The sequence below is a fragment of the Thunnus thynnus genome, chromosome 1 (genome assembly GCF_963924715.1).
Source record: "Thunnus thynnus chromosome 1, fThuThy2.1, whole genome shotgun sequence".
NCBI classification, from domain to species: Eukaryota; Metazoa; Chordata; class Actinopteri; order Scombriformes; family Scombridae; genus Thunnus; species Thunnus thynnus.
The window spans coordinates 32,602,378-32,619,889 of NC_089517.1; the positions used below are offsets into that span (position 1 = coordinate 32,602,378).

General features: G+C 37.9%; 1 protein-coding gene across 1 annotated transcript in view; it reads left to right on the plus strand.

The window, feature by feature from the left end:
- The window catches only part of LOC137187030 (solute carrier organic anion transporter family member 3A1-like), a 30,519-nt gene extending 13,809 nt beyond the window's left edge, over nucleotides 1–16,710 (plus strand). The window contains exons 3-10 of the mRNA XM_067595944.1: nucleotides 5,043–5,141; nucleotides 5,429–5,698; nucleotides 5,858–6,022; nucleotides 7,548–7,746; nucleotides 8,412–8,547; nucleotides 9,173–9,345; nucleotides 10,631–10,695; nucleotides 11,010–16,710. Of these exons, the coding sequence (XP_067452045.1) occupies nucleotides 5,043–5,141; nucleotides 5,429–5,698; nucleotides 5,858–6,022; nucleotides 7,548–7,746; nucleotides 8,412–8,547; nucleotides 9,173–9,345; nucleotides 10,631–10,695; nucleotides 11,010–11,386 (1,484 nt within the window). The 3' untranslated portion in view covers nucleotides 11,387–16,710. The remainder of the gene's footprint in view (nucleotides 1–5,042; nucleotides 5,142–5,428; nucleotides 5,699–5,857; nucleotides 6,023–7,547; nucleotides 7,747–8,411; nucleotides 8,548–9,172; nucleotides 9,346–10,630; nucleotides 10,696–11,009) is intronic.
- The last annotated feature ends 802 nt before the right edge of the window (nucleotides 16,711–17,512 follow it).

The window sequence follows — 17,512 nt, forward strand, 5'->3', positions numbered from 1 at the left end:
AACATGTATTTCTAAAATATTGTGGGATTGAGATCTTTATCTTGGATGTCAGATTGCATTCCGCTGAAAGTTTCTCTGCCTTTTTAAGCCTTTTGCATTTTTCTGGTGAGGTTCTTCTTCTAGTGTTACACTGGATTTTATGTTTTTAACCTAAAAAAAGAAACTTTAATTTGTACTTGCTGATCGTTTCTCTGAGTACAGCAGCACAAACATCTGTGACATTCAGTTCATCCTGTCAGCAATCACAAATTAAGAATTTGTTTTCAAAATAAACTTTTTAAAAATGACTGACAGCACAATATTTAACAAATAGATGTAAAAGATAATTTGATATATAGGAAAGTCTATTTTGTATAGACTGCTGTTATTTAATGATGAATTTTATGTAATATTGTTGTTTTATTTTTGCATATACTGTAAGTTATATTGTTTTAAAAAGGGATGTCTTCAAATATTCAGACATTATTTCCCTGCCTTGCTAATCAAGTGTGCTTGCAGGAGTGTTGTGCTCAGCTGAAGACACTGAAAACATCCATAGCTTTCATCCACACTGAGGCAGAACTGCAATCATTGCAAAGTCAATAGGTCCGCAGAGATTTATATTCTGCCTCTAATGAGTAATAAAAAGTCCAGTGCTGAACAAATCAATTAAAACAATCTTTCTGTAATTCATGTGCTTCAAAACATACATCAAATGCACATCAGGATTCTAATGAAACAATAAAAAATGATGTCACTGTTGTCAGCTAAAGTTGTCAAATTATGAAACAGCAATTTTTGTGTCCTCATGTTTGTTTTTTTTCATTTTTACTAAAATTAAAATCGCATGACATTTCTCAGGATGGATTTGTCGGATTACGATGACTCAAAACTTTTCTATGGTAATTTTAAAACTCCACAGCAGCCAAGTCAAGCTTAGTTAAATGAATATTACAGCTTTTATATTTGCACAAAATATATTACATAAGGTTTCTGAAGAGGAATTATACAAATCACATGAGCTGTTTTAAAATATGTTTTTTTAAATGACAGTACAATTTTTTTATCACTATAGAAAATGAATTCCTGTTTAGACAATTTTAAGCAATTTAACTGTGTTTTAGCACCCCTAACACATAAACTGCCCACTATATTTAATCTAATATAATTAGTAAATTTGAAAGCAAAAATCTTGTAGAGAGCACAATCCATAAATTTAATCACACTCACTCTCACTAAAATTTCAACTCCAAGTCATCTGCCAAATAACTCTTTAAAACTGTTATTATTATAATTACGCAATAATATTTAGAAACATTATTCAGCAGAAATACACTATGCACATTTACTTTCAAATACAAGAGTGAAGAAAACACAATAATCAAACAGTGTACATCATTTTACCTATAAACTAGTTTTACTATATGGTTACCTCACTGCATGCATTCATCCAGCACTGCCAAGAACCTGCAGTCTTATGCAGTCGTGTCTCCAAGGAAATGGCTTCAAAATGTACCAACTGTTGAGTCCAAACAACAGACTGGCATCAGTCCTGAATGCTTCTCCTGATGGGTGTCTAGCAGCTGTTGCTATAGGATTATGAGCTTTCTGTCTTTTCTCACGGCACCACAAATCTCACTGCTAACTCTCCATCATCATGCGTACTGCTGCTATTGTCATCAGCTGTTTCACTTTGAAAGCCACTCCAGGCTCTCACTGTCGTCCCATGTGGGGGGACACAGTCAAGTTTAGAGAGTATCGAGTTTTGGTGTATAGTGTAGATTAGATTGGCTTGGACCCAACATTTTCTGCTGGTTCACAGCCATGTTTTGTGTGTGTGTGTGTGTGTGTGTTTGTGTGTGTGCCAGCCTCTCTGCATCACATACATTATGGATTAGTTGTGTTGTCCCACGTTTGTCTGTGATTTGACCCCAGCAGAAGGCAGAGTTGGACGTAGGAGGTTTCAGATTGGTTGGTGTTTGAGTTGTCCCGGCATTTGAGTTGTCCCGGCTGTAACCTCAGACTTCCTCTGTCACCTGACTTCAGCCCCGCCGGCATCAGTGACTCTGCTGAAATGAACATAATGCATCTAACTGACAGATAAAGTCAGAGAGAGCGAGGTTGACTATTGGTCAGAGAGCACATGAGTCTGACTGAGCTGTCACAGTCTAATGTGTCTAAGTGCAAGAATAATGTGTGTGAGTATGTACTGTACTACTGTTAGAGGACTATTGTCCTACTCTGTCTGTCTGTGCTACAGTATGTCTTTAGTTTTTTTTTTATATTGTCTGCTCATTGACATTGTCTGACTGTATTTGTCGACCTTCCACTTCCCAAGGATTCAGATATATTTATACACACACACACACACACACACACACACACACACACACACACACACACACACACACACACACACACGTTATATATGGATCCTGATTTAGCAAATCATACTGGGCTACTCTAATGTAAGGACACAAACGTTAAAGGTACCCTGTGGAGTTGTTGACCTCTAGTATCTAGTTTTTACCGTTTTTTTTTCGTTATGCGCATGCATGAGTGTGATGCAATACACATTCCTGAAAAATGTGCAAAGACACGTAGTAGTGTGCCAACAATGGCAGTGAAGAAAGAAACAGCAAGTTAGAAATCATGAATATACAATGCATGATTTAAAATGTTTGATAAATCAGCTTTGCAAATGTTTTATGAGAAGGAAATGCATTCCACATGTTTGTTAGACCTCAAGGAGACACACAATGCATTTAGGTGATTAAAACAGAATGTAAACAGAACTTTTGTTTGTTTTCAAGGAAACTCAAAATTTAGTGTAAAAAAGTGAAAATTATAAAATCTGTATTTTTGCATTCACAGCAAGTTGTATCTGGATTTACACTAGCAATAATTACTTTCTGTATCGATGATATTATGATCTTGATGATTTTAACAGCAGTATAGTCTACTGTTATGCAAATGAAACCAAACTTGGTGTTTTTCTGTTGAGGTTCTACAAAAGCATGTGGACAGCCCAGACTTACATTAACTGCTGATGATAAGTGTATACCTTTTCACAAGAACAAGAAAATAAAATGTGATTTAGTTGGGTTAGAGCTTCTGAGTGATTAGAGTTATTAATTATACTTGTTTAGGTGATTGGACAAAAGGCCGATACTCCTGTCAGATCCAAAATGTGTCAAAAAATATGTTTGATATAAAAAAAAAATCTGAAACAGAACTGGTTTTCCAATGGTGACTGAACTGAAACAGTGTTTCTCTCTGACTTATGAATGTATTATGGAGTCTTTAACAATAGAAATGCATCGATAGCACTGTGAAACATGATATCTCCACTCTGCTGTTGAATGTAACTCTGGTGATCATCACAGCACCGATCACTGCATCTCTCAGAGAGTGAGGAGGGAGCAGCCCTCTCTGCTCTGGGCTCTGTTATTAACAGTGAGGCCACTGGAGCTTGCTCCTATTGTTCCACCTACCACCAGCATGGATAACTGAGTTTCACATCCACACACACACACACACACACACACACACACAGTCCTGTACAGTCTACTGCTGCTTATTGGAAACCTCTCAGCCTCTGGGCCAAAGCACAGCAGCTTTCCATACAAGAGAAAGTCAACCAGAGCCGCTGTATCAGTGGTTCCCCACTGCTCTTACACTAAGAGCCCATTTCCTGCTTGATTATTTATGATCCTGCTGGATAATCTAGTCTTAGATCAATTATGCTGTGCAACCTATGAGCTGCATATTACAGTGACAGTGAATAAATCTGTCAGTGGGAGACATCTGATGAGATTTAAAGTCCCTTGGCATGGGTTGAATACTTAATCTTTCCTTGAATAGAATACATTTGGTCCCCAATCATACAGTGGATTTAACAACAGAGAAGTGCACTCTTTGGTGAGAAGCTCCATCTTACCACATATTTGATAAAAGGACCTGAGAATAAACTCTTTACATTGTTGATACAATGCTGCCCTCTGCTGAGAGTTGAGGTGAAATGCACTTCGTTTGCTAATTTCTAGGTTTCCAGTTTTTTTTCTCACGAAATTTATCATCTTTGGTAATCGTTCAAATAACTCAAATAAGAAACTCAGGAAACTGCAGAAATCGAAAGAGTGACTGAAATTAGATTTCTTGGAGTGATAATAGATAATAAAATATGTTGGAAGCCACATATAAATTATATTAAAGTTAAAATATCACAGTCAATTGCAATGCTATATAAAGCCAAAGATCATCTAAATCATGCTTCTCTATACACCTTACACTGTTCCTTTATACTCCCATATATAACTTACTGTGTTGAAGTGTGGGGAAATACATATAAAACAAACACTAATCCAATCTTCATCCTTCAAAAAAGAGCCAGAATCGTAAACAAAACTACTTACAGAGAACAAACAAACCCACTTTTATTTAATTAAAAGCACTAAAATTTAAAGATCTGGTTTACTTCAAAACTGCCCAAAATCATGTACAGAGTAAAAAATCAACAATTACCAAACAGTATCCAAGGGCTGTTTCAAATGAGAGAAAGTAAACATGACCTGAGAGGAACTTGTGTCACAATCAAAGGAGTTAATGTGTCGAACAACTGCAGTGAAGAAATGAAAACATGTGGAACACTAATTAAATTACAGACTATAATATGACTATAATAATAATAATATATTGAACAGATATGAGATGGATTTATGACGTTTTGTTTGTTTCAAACCTGATTGATTTGTTCTTTTGTTGTTTGAATGTTTAGTTTTTGTTTGATTTGATAGAGATGAGTATCGTGGACATTGATGGTGGATAGTTGAGTTTTCATGCATGGAGCACCTCATTTAAATTGTTTACTGGGATTTTGATATATATGTTTACTTATGATTTTGTTTGTTTTGTTTTCTTGCTTATATATTTTTATTTTGTTGCTTCTTTTTTTGTTCAAAATAAAATGAAAATAAAATAAAGTAAATAAATACATAACTTTATGTAACATAACTTTTTGTTTGATTGTTGAATTTTTGTTCTTTTGTCTCTCTGTCTTGCAGGTATTTTATTTTCAACATTAGTGTTCGGGCCAGCCTGTGGCTTCATCTTAGGTTCTGTCTGTACCAAAGTTTATGTTGATGCTGTCTTCATCGACACCAGTGAGTATGAATTTGCTTTTTCTTTGTATTTCTTGAAAGCCATGTTTGAATATTGTTATTTCAATAGTTATATGTGTATTGACCCTATTGGGATAAATAAGAATGATACAATATTATACCACAATAAAAACTATAAAAAAGAGATAACATCCAGAAATATATTAAATGTTGCCTTTATTGTCCGTGTGCACATGACAGCTTGTGATGCTGCGTATGTTTTTATTTTAAAATTATGATAGTCTTCATCTCCATTAACAACTGTGAAATTTTCCCCACCTCCTTTCCAGGTAAGCTGGACATCACCCCAGATGACCCTCGCTGGATCGGGGCCTGGTGGGGCGGCTTCCTTCTCTGCGGTGCCTTACTCTTCCTGTCGGCCCTCTTCATGTTCGGCTTCCCCCAGGCGCTGGACGAGCAGGATATGGACGGTGGAGGGGAGAGTGAGCAGGCCATGCTGCCTTCTTCCCTGACCTTGGAGTACCAGGGCTCCAAACCCAACGGGGCCATTCATGGCTTTGATATGAACAGTGGACTCTCAGTGTGTGAACATCTGAGAGGTAAGTGATGAGCGACTGAGTGATGAATAAATAAGATTTGGTTAATGAAATATCTAAAAATTTTACAAATTATCACTTTTGCTGTCCTCTCTTCCTTCCTACCACGTATCCTTATTTTCTACACCTCTATTTATCTCCATATTTTCTCCATTGATGCAGTAATCCCCCGGGTAACCAGGCACCTACTCTCTAATCCGGTGTTCAGCTGCATCACGCTGGCAGCCTGTATGGAGATTGCTGTGGTTGCTGGCTTTGCCGCCTTCCTGGGCAAATACTTGGAGCAGCAGTTCAACCTTACCACTTCCTCAGCCAATCAGCTGCTAGGTAGGCAGGTCATTAACTTGTCCAGGTGGAGAATCAGGTTTTTGTTTTACATACAGACGAGTGACAAATAAAAAGTGAAACCAACAGTAAGTGTCTTAATGAGGTGTTGGGCCATCATGTGCCGCCTGAACAGCTTCAATGCACTTTGGCATTGACTCTACAAGTCTCTGAAACTCTTCTGGAGGGATGAACACCATTCTTCCAAAAGATATTCCCTCATTTGGTGTTTTGATGATGGTGGTGGAGAGCGCTGTCTAACACGTTGGTCCAAAATCTCCCATAAGTGCTCAGTTGGGTTGAGATCTGGTGACTGTGAAGGTCATAGCACATCACATCATTTTCATACTCATCAAACCATTCAGTGACCCCTTGTGCCCAGTGAATTGGGTCATTGTCATCCTGGAAGAGACCACTCTCATCAGGATAGAAATATTTCATCATAGGTTAAAGGTGATGACTCAGAACAACTTTATACTGATTTGCAGTGACCCTTCCCTCTAAGGGGACAAGTGGACCCAAACCATGCCAGCAAAATGCCCCCCACAGCATAACAGAGCCAACGGATCCCATCACTGTAGGGGTCCAGCATTCAGGCCTGTACCGTTTTCTTAGTGCCACACACACACTCACACACTTGTCATGAATATGGTGAAAGATGACTCATCTGACCATATCACTTTTTTCCACATCTCTGTAAACCAGTGCCTGTGTTTTTTTTTACCACTGGACTCTCAAATGTGCATTCATCTTTGTAATGAGGGGTTTATGCACTGCCACCTTGCTATATATATATATATATATATATATATATATATATATATATATATGTATATATATTTGTCTTTGCTGACACAGTCTGATCACGTCCTGCATTGACATTCTTATTCACCTGAGGAAGTGTTGCTTTTCTATTTTTCCTTACATATCGCACTAATGAACAAGCATCACGGTCATCAAATGTGCGCTGTCAACCACAGTTTCCGAGCCTGTTTACTGATGTCTTTCTCATAGATCTAAATGCAGATGTCACTTTAGTCACTGTTCCTATTAAACACGAACCAGTTGAGCAGTCTTTGTCACTGAAGCTCCTGCCATTCGTGCCCCAACAATCAACCCTCTTTCAAAGTCACTTACATCCTTTCCTTTTGCCATCTTGATACAAAATCAGAATCAACTGGGCCTGCTCAGCATTTCTACATGCGACAGAGCATGATTGGATGTTAATTGCTTAATTGTACCATGCAGTGCACTTTTGTGAAAGCATCTGCATTCGTCCTGTTTCTCCACTTATTTATTCAGGTTTTTCCTTTAATTTGTCACCTGTCTATTGTATATATTTAAAATTTTTGGTAAATTTTCATGTCTTATTTTTATTTTGCCCTCTTTATCTTCCTAATTTAAAGTAGTCAGGTTATCCAAACTAACCAGTGAAGAACTATAATGACTATATTTAAGCAGTACAGAAGCCTCCTCTGCCAGTAAAAATTCCTGAGGAAACTGGACGTCCTTGTCTTTCCCTCTCCAGGTATGACAGCCATCCCCTGTGCCTGTCTGGGAATCTTCCTTGGGGGGCTGCTGGTTAAGAAGTTAAATCTGTCAGCTCTAGGCGCTGTCCGCATGGCCATGCTGGTCAACTTGGTGTCCACTGCGTGCTACGTCTCTTTTCTCTTCTTGGGCTGTGACACCGGGCCTGTCGCTGGGGTTACAGTCGCCTACAGCAATGAGTAAGATTGAACACCCACTAATGTGAATGAGACTTTTCAAGAATTTCTACCAAAGAGCTACATCGACTTTAGTGTTTCTGTTATTTTTCATAAGTCATTGAATGGCTTGTATGCAGTTTCACAAGAAACATATTCTAGTTGTGAATGACTTGCACTTCAAATATGCCAAATGCTAAAAAATATGCTAATGCTCTTAAAATAGGAGCTGCTCCCATGTTGTCAAAACAGAATCTGTGAGAGATTTCTTGAACAATATTGCAACTTGTTTCTTGTTTAGATATAGCTTTTAATCACTTGTGTCTTCCACCATTTCTCTGTACTGTAATATCTGGTCCACAGTAAAATCTGGTTCATGTGTCATCAGCAATGCTTTATATCTGTAATATAGTGTCTCATATGACACATAACAGATCTAACCACAAGTATTTCACCTCTGTTGTTATGCAATTGACCCCTGTCAGAAAACACTTGCTTTGACATTACAACTGATGACAGTGTCATTAGTGCATCACAGTTGGAAATTTTAGCACATAGTCTACATAGTCAAATTGTCTACAGAAAACAATAAACCAATTTTTTGACCTGGTTATTTCAATATGATGTGAATGCAACATAATGCACATAAACTGTACCCTTCCTAAAATGACCTTTGACCTCTTCTGCAGGACATTGCATTCCTGGCAGCGACCTGAGTCTCCGTGCATCAATAACTGTAACTGCTACACAGCATCAGTGAGCCCTGTCTGTGGTTCCAATGGAGTCACCTACCTCTCAGCCTGCTTTGCGGGCTGCACCAAACCAGTGAGTGGAGACCAACTGAGTTGAATAAGAAACATACATATACAGACAGTACCAGTCAAAAGTTTATGACACACATTCTCATTCAAGAGAATGGTAAGGTGTGTCCAAACTTTTGACTGGTACTGTACATGCAGTGCACTCTCTCTGTGGTAGGACAGTGACACTTTTTTGTTGTTTTGGTCATGTACTACAACTCTTTTAGCTTTGAAAGGAAGCAATAATTATAAGGTGAATGGTGACTCTCAGCTTTATTTTGAGACTCTTTACATCCATGTCAGATGAACCCTGTAGAAATTTTAACCATTTTTACAAATAGTCCCACAATTTTAGTGAAAATGTGTGACTGTCTTGATACTAAAAGACTGCACTGTACATTCATATATTCCAGATGTGCATTGAAACTCACAAAAGATGCCGCTAAGATGATATAGAGATTACACACTTATCTCTGTGTTTACCAGAAGCAGTAATATAAAAGTCTACAAGATTTTTAAAGTAAAGCAGTGAAGAAGTTTGTTGCATTCTGTTCTCATATCCCATATTTTAGTCCTCACACAATTACTTTGTGTTTCAGTGACTCTATCCACCACTAATATAACCAATATCTCATCTGTCTTTGTGTCAGAACCTGACCAGCTGTACCTGTATATCCAGCACCAGTGAAGATGCGGTGGCTTTACCAGGGAAGTGTCCTAGTCCAGGTTGTCAGCAGGCCTTCCTCACCTTCCTATGTGTTATCTGTGTGTGCAGCATGATCGGAGCGATGGCCCAGACGCCCTCCGTCATCATCCTGATCAGGTAAGAACCCTGTCTGTTATACATGAACTGCCCACAAGAGGGAGCTGTTGACATTTATAGCTGATGAAGGGCAAAATGACACAGTTGCTTCAGTGGTTTGGTAGGGCAGTGATGTGTCCTGGGGACACTGCTACAGAGAAAAACTGACACACAGGACAGCATTATGTCATATATCATGACAAGTATCAACTAAGGCACAGAACATATGGATATCACCCAACATTAAGACAGTAAGCTGCTCATATTTGTCTGTGTATTAAAGGTAATAATGGTTTATTACACTTTGGGTTATATTTTGGTAGTTCATTCCTGATGGTAAAATAACATACCACTAAGGGACTGTATGAAAGTAACTGGGGTGAGGAGGGGGGCTGAATCTTTATATTTTGTTTTATAAGAGCAAGACCCTCCCCAGCATTATTAATATTTTCTTTTGACCCTCCCCTTGACTTAGGAAAAAAAAACACAATACCCTCTCCCTAATATCTCAAAAGAATAATAATAATAATAATAACAATAATAATAATAATAATAAATGTAACAAAATTTCATTCACCCTCTACTTTTGAATAAATAGCTGCTCAATAGACGGTCGTTACAGCCACTGAATTTGTGAGTGGCTCACAGCTCACTGCTGACTTTTTCACTCCACCCCAGATTCCAAGTAATAAAGATAAATATAGATTAGATTAGATGATATGTAATGTGATGTGTGAAAGAGATCTGAATGTCCGTCATAAACCAATTGCATGATGCCTGAATCGCATAACCGAGCGTTTTAGAGACTCAAAATTCAATTCTGAAAAGCAGCAACATTGCTTAAAAGAAATGCAAGAAAAGAACAAACAGACAAACGGGTCCCAGCTGATCAAAGACTTCCTGGTTCAAGTGTGAGCTGCCGTATGGCAAAATAATGGCCAAAACTACAAAAATATGAGCCAAGTCGTTACAAACTGTAGTTATCCTTTAATCTTGGGGTCATCTTGGGGTCGTCTTAGGGTATACAGCTCTGTGGTCTCCAGCTTGCTTGAATCCCTAACTCATGCTTAGACAAGTTTATTTGTATAGCACATTTCAACAACGAGGCAATTCAAAGTGCTTTACATAGAACAGAAAAGGCAATAAGACAGAATGTAAAAGCAACACAGGTAAAAAGACATTTAAATACAATTAAAAAGTGTTAGATTTGGATATTAATGTAATGTTTTGCTCTGCATATTCAACCAGATGGTCAGTGGCTCAGATGCAGTAATCAGATTACACATTGTTGTTTCTTTGTTTTCAGAACTGTAAGTCCAGAGCTTAAATCTTACGCCCTTGGAGTTCTTTTCCTGCTCCTGAGACTGATCGGTAAGAAATTTTCCTCCTGCATACTTTACTATCTGTCTATCTTACTATCTTACATTTAGAGAAGAACAATCCTTTGTTCTTCATTTGTGGTGGTATACCCTCTGTAAAATGTCTCACACTGCTGTGTTTGTGCTATCCGCCGGCTGTTGCCCTGTTCTTTTGCTCTTTGATGTAAATGTCAGAGCAATTTTTCCCCTTGGTTGAAGTGAATTTCATCAGTCTGTCTGTGTGGATATAAAGGCAACCTGAACTCAAACTGTTACTCTTTTTGACCTTTCGACCTGCTGTCTGTCCACAATGCCATCCTGCCCCAGGCTTCATCCCTCCCCCTCTGATCTTCGGTATGGGCATCGACTCCACCTGCCTGTTCTGGAGCTCCGTCTGCGGCGAGAAGGGAGCCTGCATGCTGTATGACAACGTGGCCTACAGGCATCTGTATGTCAGCATCGCCATCGTCCTCAAGTCATCAGCTTTCGTCCTTTACACCACCACATGGCAGTGTTTGAGAAAGAACTACAGGAAATACATTAAGAACAGCGAGGGTTACCTCACACCCACTGAACTCTTTGCCTCTAATGTGACTCTGGACAATTTGGGCAAGGAGATCACCCAGAACCCAGTCAACAGGACAAAGTTCATATACAACCTGGAGGACCACGAGATGTGTGACAACATGGAGTCAGTTTTATAGTGGCGGTCTGCACTGGGACTGCAGACTGGAGCTGAGGCTCTTAATGTGCAACTGACCTGATGTGCGATGTTTCTTTGGTGTCCTATCGATTCAGAAGATTGTCCTCAGTAAGGGTCTTATCTTCCTCTCACCCAAAACATGATAGATATTAAAAAAAATTGAAGAGATCTTTTCCAAAATGCTCTATATCCACATTGCACTAAATGTTTTATTTTTATTTTTTACTAAAATATAGATGATCTGGTCCATTTTGTCAGACAAAATTATAACCCAACTTTTTTCTGTAGTTTTGGGTGTTTCTTCCTTTATTTGACAGCAGATTACGGATTGACAGCAAACATGAGGAAGGACAAAGGTCCCCCGCTAAACTTTTAACAAGACACGTCACAGTTATGTGTTATGTTGCAGTCCAGTAATCCATCAGTATGCCTCTGAAACAGCTCTAGGTCATCAAAAGCTTTGGTAAAATTTGGGTCGTATTAGGTTTATATTTACTGTAAGACCAAAGCTAATGTGAAAAGCAGAAATCTGAAATTTAGTTTATGCATTAGCTTTATCAGTTTATTTTCCTTTTGAAGGAAGCTTTTCTCAGGTCCAGTTGACAGATAGAGATGATGACAGTTTACATGGTTGTAAATTATTAGATTATGCATTATTATAGATTATGGTTGGAGCACTTTTACAGACGTATAGAACGTACAGCTGTAGTGCAACTGGGGCCTTTCCTCATTAGAGGAGAGTCATTATTATCACTAATAGTTGAGCCTATTGTAGACTTATCAACAGACTTATGTGTTCCCTCATTCCACCTTGTTTGTATTTCAGTTTTTGTTCAAGACTTGATTTTTAACTCTGTGCACAAAAACTACAGTTTTCTTTAACTCTAATTGTAGTGACTCAGACTAGTGGTGGAAAAATTGATAAGTGGCTAGTTTCCTAAATAAATCCTAAATAGGTTTGTTCATTTAATATCTTGTAAGGCTTACCCAGAAATTAGATTAAAAACAATAGTTTAGGTCTGAAACTAATGATTATTTTTATTATTGATTAACTGCAGATTATTTTCTTGATTCATCAGTTAATTGTTTTATCAGTAAAATGTCAGAGAATAGTGAAAATTGTCCTTCACAATTTCCCAGAGCTAAACGTGACATATTCATATAACTTGTTTTGTATGTCCAAAACCCAAAAAATACTCAGTTTATTATTATATGAGACAATGAAACGCATAAAATCTTCACATTTTAGAATCTGGAACCAGCATTTATCAGTTGTCAAATTAGATGCCAATTACACTAACTGGTTAACTGACTAAATGTTACATCAGTATAAAATTCAACAGTGACTTTTTGATTTTTGATTTTGTGCCACTAGTTATTTAGTAAGAGAAGATTAAATTTTTTCTGGAAGGGTGGATATCCCATTTTGGAACTAAACTCTTCAGTTTGAGTTGATGTGAAAGATGTTGCACATTCAGATTTCAGACTAATAAGAAACAGAGTCTTTCAGTGTAATTGGCCCCTTCTTGTCCTAGAGATGTCTGTTCAAGGTAGAGGAGTGATGAGCCAACATGTAATAATTTTCCCTTTAATGTGTCATTGTGTGGAGTTTTGTTATGAATGCCGGATGAGAGTCTGAGACCAGTTTTCTGTTTCAGAGCCACAGAACAGTTTTTTTCAGACCTTTTTGTTGATATTCAATATTTTTCTCTAAGATTTATAGAAATTAGATAAATTATTAGCAACTATCAACAGCAAAATATTTTAAAAAGTCCTCTCTTTAGCTGATGATCTGACCCAAAGCAACTATAACTGAGGAAGTTCAGTGTCTTACATGAGTGTCTCTCTAACTCCTGATTTGACTGTACCACCATTATAATTCTGCCAGGAACACTCATGTCAATGGCAAATGGAGATGGAAATAGACTTTGACTTGGTGGTGTAATTCTACTCTTGGGGATGCCCCCTGCAGCAGTAATGCATGGAATACACAGCAACATGATAAATAACAAGCAGGGAGCACTGCAAATAAGACTCTACAGTGTACTTGTATGAACAGTAGTAATGCCAAAGCAGGTTGGAGGCTGTGGGGGAGGAGGCCTTCACCAATAGCATCAGTAACGGCAGCAAAGCTCACATCACACATACAGCCTGAGGGTGTGAAGGCATTTAGTCGGCGAAGGTATTTAAGTAGAACGCCAAGTCAATGCAGTGAGACGTGATGATTGTGGTGGGCTAGCTGTCAGCAGACACAGCATAGCATGACGCACAGTGTCCAGCCAGAATTAGTTCATTTAAAAGCATGCTGGTAATGCATGCAATTATAAAAGAAATATTCAGTATGTCACTAGGTTGCACAGACTCTGTGGTTTGGTGGCCATGATAGTGGTTAAATACACATTTAACTCAAATGGCCTCCAAATTCTATTTTTGACCATGGAAAAGCTTTATAATGCATACTGCATTGTGATGTTGACAATTTTTTAAAATACTCAGCCGACTCATAATCACTCACACTGCAGTGATTGTCTAAATACGGATTTAATTTATTTTATTTTTTTTGTCAAAGGAATTCGATAGGATTCTGATTTCTGACATATCCAGTTTATATAGAGTATATTGTTTTTCCTGGCTTACTTTGTAAGTATTTAATATGTTTTGCATCAAAAATATGGACATTTGTCCAGCTACTCACCATCTCAATAGATTTCATCTCCAAATTTTTTATCCCTTTGAGGTTTGGGAGTGGGGATTAAAGGAGTAGTTTGACATTTTGGGAAATACATGTATTCACTGCCTTGCTGAGACTTAATCGAAAAGATTGATACCACTCACATGTCTGTCCGTAAATATTTAGCTGGAGCTAGGAGGCACTCAGCGATGGAGTGAGTCTTGTCGTCATGGTGAGGTTAACAGTCAACCAACTGAGACTCCAGAAAGTTACTGCGATCAGCCAAGAAATAGCCTGATTTATAATGCCATCGAAAAAACACAATTTGTCGCTTTACACTTTGGTTTTTGTACAGATTAAACAAGTTAAATATAACGTGTTGATTTGTGAGCTTTACAAGTGTTGGTAGTCAGGTTTCATTACCTTCAGGCAGAGCCAGGTTAACTGTCTCCCCCTTTTTCCAGTCTTAATGCTAAGCTGAGCGAACCATCTCCTGGCTCCAGGCACATATTTACAGGACTGATGCGAGAGTGGTATTGATTTTCTCATCTAACTCAGCAAGAAAGTGAATAAACATGTTTTCCAAAATATCAAACTATTTTCTTTTAGTTAGCTAAAGCCACCTACTATCCTTCCAGTTCCATGATTTTGTTCATGTTTCAAATTCATGTTTTATGAGTCATTTTAAATAGTAGATGCTATTTTGGGTCCACACTACTTATATGATGTATTTAGTTAAGCAACTCAATGAACCAATAGTATAATTTAAATTCTACACTGATGCTTCTTCAGTATTATAAATAATAAAGAGAATATTATATCAAATGGGGAGAGAAAGTTAGAGAAAGTTTGGACCTATATTCACTACAGAGCCATGCCAAACAAGACCAGTCTAGACTGGTGTTTGCTTGGTTTGCAGTGAACTAAGAGTATAAATACTGATTTTTAGCGATTTAACCTTTTTTTGGGCACTGATGAGAGATTCAAGCTCAAAATGTGACTGCCCCTGATGAGAAGATACATTCAGAACAGCCACACCTAAATCTGAGATGTACAAACGAGTGAAAAGGAAACTTCCCGGTTTCTAAAAGGAGGAGGGTGATAACTACCTTTACCAGCTGTCCACCATCTCCTCCTGAACAACCCACAACAGGTGGCGTTGTCTTTGATATTTGTAACGTCCAGTGTGTCATAGTGCTGGCTCGGTCTCCTCTGTACATAATAGTGCCATACAAGTGCCAAAGTGACACCATAGAAGTGTTGTGTAACGTCCTGCGGAGAACTTTGTCTCAACACGCTGGAGCTCAGAGCAGATCCTCCAGCTGTATGTAGCCTCTCTGTGATATCCCTCCACTTACTGTCACCATATCATACAAAGTGTCCCAAAAACATATTGCCTATAAAATATTGTATATTGGTCTAGAAAACAGTATTATTTAGGATGTAATAACTGTTAATATGTAGGACTTTTCTACTAGTGAAGGTATTGTCTAATTTAGATTAATCTCTCTTTCCATCGGTGGCAAAGCTGATAACTGTTTGTTGCTTTGGTCCAAATAAAAACAATACTTTGCTTGAAATAAGTGGCACCAATGTTAAGCTATAGCCTGACATTGTACAGTAGATAAGGTTGACTGTAAAAAAAAAAAAAAAAATCAGCCAAACTTCACCGATAGCAGTCCTGCACCTGTGCCTGGATAAGCTCTACTCTGAGACTTTCTGTTGGGAGCCTACGTTGTGCCATATCAACCTGTGCACTGTAACATTCAACACTCGCGAAGAAGAAGCCAACATATTCTAGGTCTGTCTAATGCGCTGCCAAGTGTGACAGCGCGTACTTGACCTTGTATTCACCTGCGGCGACAGGACTGTTTCTTTTGGCACCTAAATGTGCTTGAGATGTTTTGCCTTGTGATGAGAAAATAACTTTTGAGCATAAATGTTTTTTTTTTACATCCTATTTTTCTCATTATTCTCTTTTGATGACCTTGCCTTGTTGTAACAGCAGGTTGACTTTTATAGAGGATCTATAATAATGACAGAAGTATTGACATATGAAGAGTTTACTGCCAAAATATTACAATTCTGGGCAAAAAAAAACAGTCCTGATGTTTATCATTCAAGAGACATTTTACAAATAAGTACAGTTATCCTGTAAATAAGTCCATAATTTGTTTTACCTTTTTGTTGCTATTAATCGTTTCTTTTGGAAAGTCACTTTTTGTAAATGAAAGACGTTATTTTGGAAGGAAACTCTTCATATGCAGATAGATAATTCTTTGGTTTGAACCTTTAGGCAGCATGTTGCCTTGGACTAAAGTGAAACCATGTGCTAACCATGTTAGTGAAGGTTTTAGAGTGATGTGTTAGCTTATGTTGTTGATGGTATTCAGTGTGTTGGTTTCATGGCTCTTTGCAGGGGACCTTTCAGAAGGAAAAGGGCATTGAAATAAGAAAATATCACCTATATTTTCAAAGCATCACTAAAGATTTTTAGATATGCTCTATTGCTTCTTTGGATTTGTTTTCTTTCTTTTTTCTTTAAAGTACATGAATTTATATTTAAAAGCTTTATGTTCTGTATATTTCTTGGAAAAGATTACATGATTGTATGTTTATTGTAAATACATTAAATATACTATTTTTGTTTTTAATATGACCCCTTTTGCCTGATTATTATCAACCAAAGAGCCCACAAACCTAAGATGATTTCCCCTGATGGTCAATATGAGGTGGTTTGCACACCATTGAGACATCAACTGAATCACATCAACTGTTCATCCACCAAACATCTGCACGCTTAAACCAACCAGAAATATTTTTCACCAGATTATGTTTACATATCTAAATGGTGTGAGCGGAACAAGGACAAAGGTATACAGACATGCTAGCAGCTGTCTGAGGCTTCACTAAGGCAATACTTGAGCTAAATGCTAACATCGTGCCCACAATTACACAGCTAACATGCTGATGTTTAGCAGATACAATGTTGAACATGTTCACCATGCAAGTTAATATTTGGTAATTAGCACTGACCACAAAGTAAAGTCAAGGCTGATGGGAATGTGATTAGTTTTGCAGGTATTTGGTCATAAACCAAAGTACTGGACAAATTAAAAATGTGACCTGATGATAGCATTAGATGAAAGACTGACATCACCTAAGTCATTGCAGTTCTCCCTGAGGGGATGAACTGTTATTGTAATCCATCCAATGGCCAAGTTGTCGAGACATTTCACTCGTACAAATGTGAACCACATAGTGGTGCTAGAGAAAAATTCAGGGGATCATCAAAGTCATTAGGACACATCCTCTGGGGACCATGAGTGTTGTACAAGACCTATTTCACAAGATGATTTAGAATCGCTACCTGCTGGTGGCACTAGAGGAAATGTTGGGATCACCAAAGTCATTAAGAATAAACCTCTGGGGACCATGAGTGTTGTACAATATTTG